The sequence below is a fragment of the Abrus precatorius genome, unplaced genomic scaffold (assembly GCF_003935025.1).
Source record: "Abrus precatorius isolate BTA unplaced genomic scaffold, Abrus_2018 Scaffold7, whole genome shotgun sequence".
Taxonomy (NCBI): Eukaryota; Viridiplantae; Streptophyta; class Magnoliopsida; order Fabales; family Fabaceae; genus Abrus; species Abrus precatorius.
In genome coordinates this window covers 2,273,033-2,278,196 of record NW_020874417.1, presented here as the reverse complement: position 1 = coordinate 2,278,196, position 5,164 = coordinate 2,273,033, and the positions used below count along the sequence as shown (strand labels likewise).

General features: G+C 37.6%; 1 protein-coding gene across 2 annotated transcripts; it reads right to left on the bottom strand.

Annotated features, from left to right (window-relative positions):
- Positions 1–2,451: 2,451 nt before the first annotated feature.
- On the bottom strand, positions 2,452–4,564 carry LOC113872366. 2 transcript variants are annotated; one of them, XM_027509870.1, is made up of 3 exons: positions 3,528–4,564; positions 3,243–3,435; positions 2,452–3,116 (listed from the first exon to the last, which is right to left on the bottom strand). In XM_027509870.1, the coding sequence occupies exons 1-3, from the start codon at positions 3,945–3,947 to the stop codon at positions 2,623–2,625; spliced, it is 1,107 nt and encodes a 368-aa protein (XP_027365671.1). In that variant the 5' UTR covers positions 3,948–4,564; the 3' UTR covers positions 2,452–2,622. The 2 variants fall into 2 exon arrangements, with proteins under 2 accessions (XP_027365671.1, XP_027365672.1); XM_027509871.1 differs by having other exon boundaries at positions 3,546–4,548.
- Positions 4,565–5,164: the final 600 nt, after the last annotated feature.

The following is a 5,164-nucleotide window of genomic DNA, read 5'->3' as shown; positions in this document are numbered from 1 at the left end:
CTAGGATAAAAGAAATTTCTAAAAACACTTGACTACTTCCAACAATAGCACCAACAAATAATTATCACATCCAAAATTTTAGTACTAAGACAAATATTATGGTTTGAGGAGTTGGAAATTTTAAGTGGTTGTTGATAAATTAATGATAAGAGAACGATCTCTGAGTGATTAAATTCATCAACCTAATGTCCAAAGATTTTCATATTAAGAATTTATTATTTAAATAATAGATTTTTATGAAACTTGTTTTTTCATAGTTAATTAACCGTCTCGAATGACTTGCATTCATTGCAACTGTTTTTTTGTTCATTACATATATTATCTTTTCAAAGGAGTTTTCTTATGAGTTAATCAATTTTTTTTTTGAGTTTTCACAGAAATTTGTTGGGTTGGGATGATTTGTTTCCCAAGTGATAAATGCCTTAGCAATCTGATAAGAGTGGACGGATGTTAAAGAATATTATTTTATTTTGTAAAAACTGAACAAAAATAAAAGCCAATTTATCTTTTCTGTTTGGTGCAAAAGGTAGTCAATTCCAATTGCATCAAGACAGTCACATTTGTAAGCTACCTAATTCAACGAGGATTTATTTTACTTAATCATGATTAACTGAACTTGAGATATTTATGCCTACAGATCGATTAGTTTAAATAAAAAAGGTTGATGAAAAACATCAAACCTTGTAATGATAATGTAGTGTTAAGTGTTAGATTTAATTATTAGATTTATGTATGTAAAAGGATTGTTGAGATAAATTTTTAATTTCATCATTTTATTATATTTTAAAATATAATCTTTTATTTATTTTACACAAGATTATTCTATGGATAAAATTTAACTACGATTTTTAAGTGTTATTTATTAATTATAGTCATAATTTTACTTAATAATATGCAATAATATCAGATATATTTTTATATTAAAATAAAACTTAGTAAACAGCATTACTAACATTTATCAAAGTATCCCTAATTTCGTTTATATTATGTAAAAAAAAATATTTACCATGAAAAAGGACTGACAGGTACGGCAAGATTTTCTAAGACAATTATCAGAGAATAGTTAATGAAATTAAGATGACGTCATAAATTATGTCTAAATATAAATGAGATAATACAATACGAACTTAAATACATATTAGCAAAATGTACTTATATTCTCTAATAGTGGGAAGCCACATGAAAAAATTAGAGAAAAAATGGGTTGAAGAGAGTCGTTGAGACGTTACTTTCCGAAAGCAATTAATGATTCTTAAAATAATAGAGGGGCAGTCACCTCCAACAGACTCTATAATTGTACTTATGACCCATATAGAAATTTATCTAAATGCTTCACTTTTAAAACTTCTTTAGGTGATTTTGATATAATAATAATGAGAGAGAGAGAGAGAGAAATGGATAGTACGAATTGTGAAAACTATCGCGTGTCAAAGAGTTAGTACACCTATCTTTTATTTTGAAAAAAAAAAGCTTTTTATTCTTTTTATGACAAAGATGTATGTTTATCTGCTACATCTGAAATTAATTAATAAGTAGGTTGATTATTACGCGACTAAATTACACAGGCACAGGATTACCTGCAATTATAAGAATTATAGTCAGGCAGGTATAGAGTAAAAAAACATAATTATTAAATAAATGAAAAGTTGAGTGCGATTCGATTCTTCTGGAGATACTACGTGGATCCACTAGATTTGGTACGAGGGGAGGAAACGACAAAACCAGTTTAATCCCGCAGGTTCGCAAAGAGCCTGTTTCCGTTTGAAAACAGTGTTTAAAATAGAACTGATGAGAAAAGAACAGGGAAAAGATCAAAAGAAGGTGTGGTAAACGGTGGGAACAGTAGTTTCCAGAGGCCAACATCATTCACTATGCAACAAGGCAACAAACAAGCAATAGTATGATTACAAATTCCCAGCAAAAGAAGGAATGGAGTTCTGAATATTACTGTTTTCTATCCATACTTCTTTCCAAGCGAATGTTAATACATAACAGTACACAATTTAAAAAAAATTTCAGCAAATTTTAATAAAAATTTCCACTTTCTTGTTAAATTGAATTTCAACAAGTCTAAGAGCATGGCAACCGTGAGATGCTGCAATATGTAAATGTGATTGTATGCAACAAACATGGCAACGGACGATTATAAGCATTACTTCATGTCATGTTTTTCGCGGCTATATATAGTTTTCTCTTTTAAAACCGTACGGCAGCACAAGATAGATCAATGATTCAACTTGCACTTCGTAAAAACAGGAATTTGGAGAAATACCATCTCACTACCCCAGCAGATTTCTTCATCACCTCACATCTTTTCTTCCTGAAGAAAAGAGACGAACCAGGATTCAAGCATATAACCCAAACGGAATCAAAGGATTGTCTCCAGACTAAGAACTAACACAGATATATAATTAAAACAAAGAAAAGAACTCAAAAACCAATCTGATGAACAATTCATATCACTACTATATTTCAACTTATTTTATTGATATTAGTAAAATCTATCCCGTATGTTAAGAAAAAACAGAGGGGGATAGAACTGTTACAGTTATATAAGATTTTTAATCCTCACTTTAGCAAAATACAGAGGAAAAAAAAAAGCCGAAAAAAAAAGTCAAAATTTTATGGGTTATCATCGTCAAAAACCACTGCCAAACCGGTCACGACCTTAACCCCATTCAAAGGACCCTTGGGTTTCAGCTCCGGCGGCTTCCACTCGATCACCGCCTTGTTGTCTTCGCCGGAACTCTCCGACTCGGCAGTGATAGAGTTTTCCACCAAAAGCTGTTGCTCTTCGCTCTTCTCATCGATCTCACGTGAGCAGGGTGTAGTAGAAGTTCGCGTGTAAGGGGAGAGCCATTTTGCTTTCACATATTCGACTCTCCTCCATGGCGGAACGTGCATACCCTTCTTCTTCAGACTCTGCTTCGCTGCCTCCGAAACGATGGCCACGATACTCTGCAACCGATCACACTTTCCAACGAATATGTAGGGAAGGTTCTGGAGAATCGTAATATACGTCTTGGTGGATCTAGCAATCTCGAATTCTGACCTGAAGTCAATGTCAATTAGCACTCGCTCTTTCCCCATCATAACATCTATGTATTCGTATTCCCCTGCGCCAAATCATGTCAATACATCAAAATCCCTAAAGTAAGAAAATGTTATGTTGATTTCACGCGATTAACTTCTAATCGAAATTAATTTCTCCGATAAGTAAGAGAATTAGCGAGAGAAAGTACCGGCAGGATAAGAGGGCGATTTTTCCCAGCGAGATTTGCAAACGGAAGCATCGTATCCCAGCGCTAACAACTCGTCCGTGACAATCTTTCGGCAGAAATTGTCTTTGCGCTTGCAGATCTTATTCTTCTCAATGATCTTCGTAGTGTCCGCTAGCAAATTCTTCTCACAAATGCTCGAACAAGTTACCAGACCCTGTGGGGAAAAAGAAAAACGCGTTTCAGAATCATTCTCTCTTTGGTTATTTTGGAATGCTTTGGCAGACGAATTCTCGAATCAACGTTTACCTTGAGGATTTCAGACACCTCGCCGGAAGAATGGTTGGAGTCATTGAAACCTCCAAGTGCGTCTGACTCCTCGTCGGAGCTATCGTCGCAGTTTCTATTGAAGCAGTTATAGCGGTTGCGTCCACACCGAACGGAAGCGGAGTGTTTCTCGTGATTCTCCTCGATGAAATTCTGCACCATTTTTGCCAAACACGCCGAGCTCGGCTCGAAGTCACCAGAGTCGTTGACGACATCCTTGCCTAAATGCGGATCCTCGCCACCGGTTATCTTTTCCACCGCTGAATTTTTCAGAACGCCGGAGAACTGGCGCTCCAGTAGCCGCTTCAATCGCGACTTGACAACCGGCTTGACCAGCTCAAGCCGAGTCCCGTCCGAAGGTATCTGAGAATCGATTGGTTGAATTTTCATCGGAAAAGGCATCACGGTGATGACGATGGCTCAGGACGGAATCTCACACTCTTCAGTTCTTTTCCATTACCGAATCTCGAGCTTAATTTTTAATCGAAGTCAGAAAGAAGACAGAACTGTGTAAAAGTAATTGCCTCTGAAGTTCTGCACAATCACCTTTTCTCGATTCTCCGCCTTCGTTTTCAAAATTTGAGGACGAAGAAAAGTCAGAAAACTCCACAAAAAGGCAAAAGCCTAAAAAGAAAAAAAAATAATGATCTGCCAAAACTGAAGACGCTGAAACCAGAGCAAGTCTCTTCGATTTTCCTTTTTTTCCTATTATTATATAGTCATAATCTGCCTCGGGTTTGCGAGATGAAGCATGGAATAACTTGAAAACTATGCCAAGTAAAGTTGCTTTTGCTTAGGGTTTGTACCACCAGATACGGTTAGAGTTCCCAAACAAGCAGCGAAATAAAACGTCAATTGGATCCCAATGTCACCAGCGATCGCCGGAACCTCCATTTTCCGGCAAGTCAATTGAATTTTAGACGGGTCTATCGCCGGTGACGGTGGAAGTTTAAATCGAGGTGCGTGTTTGGTTGCGTGAGGTTATGGTTTTCGTGCAGCAGAAGGCGAGAGGAGAGGATAAGGAGCAGATGAGAGAGCGTGGACTATATAATGGCAACAACGACGCGATGACATGGGACGAAACTGCCACGTGTAAATCCTACGTGGCGGATTGCGAGAACTGCCGTGGCGGAGTTTGTAACGTGTCCAGGTTTGAACCGGGTTTTGCTCCTGATCTCGGCTCACGAAGCCACGTTAAGCTAATGGAAAATTACCGAAAATGTCATCGTCCTTTTGCGAAAGCCTCGTGATGCGGACCCTTTCGGAGGCTCACGATGGTGGGCATGGGCCATAGGGAAAATCCAAAACCATTTTCCGTTGGGTGAGGATGTAGAGCGTGACTTTTTCCTTGACGAGAACACCCCTTTTTTTGTGCAATGCGAATCTTTCACTCCACCCAAGTGACAGTCCAGGAGCAAAATAAGTTCAGGGGTAATTTAGTCATAATAACGCCCCTCGTCCCAGGCAATCTGCGTCATTCGACTGTGTTTAACCTGTGACAAATGGGTCTGTTCTGACCAAACTGCCCCTGGATGAACTCATTTTTGGTTCGGAGTTGGTTCGATGTCAATATCGTGTTTATGAAGCTTGTTGGCATATATATGTGGAGTATAACTGAA

Coding starts and splice junctions, on each gene's coding strand:
- LOC113872366 (XM_027509870.1), bottom strand. CDS start 3,947: ATGCCTTTTCCGATGAAAATTCAACCAATCGATTCTCAGATACCTTCG. Junction 3,436..3,527: donor AGGTGTCTGAAATCCTCAAG/GTAAACGTTGAT, acceptor TTTTCCCCACAG/GGTCTGGTAACTTGTTCGAG. Junction 3,117..3,242: donor ATCGCCCTCTTATCCTGCCG/GTACTTTCTCTC, acceptor GATTTGGCGCAG/GGGAATACGAATACATAGAT.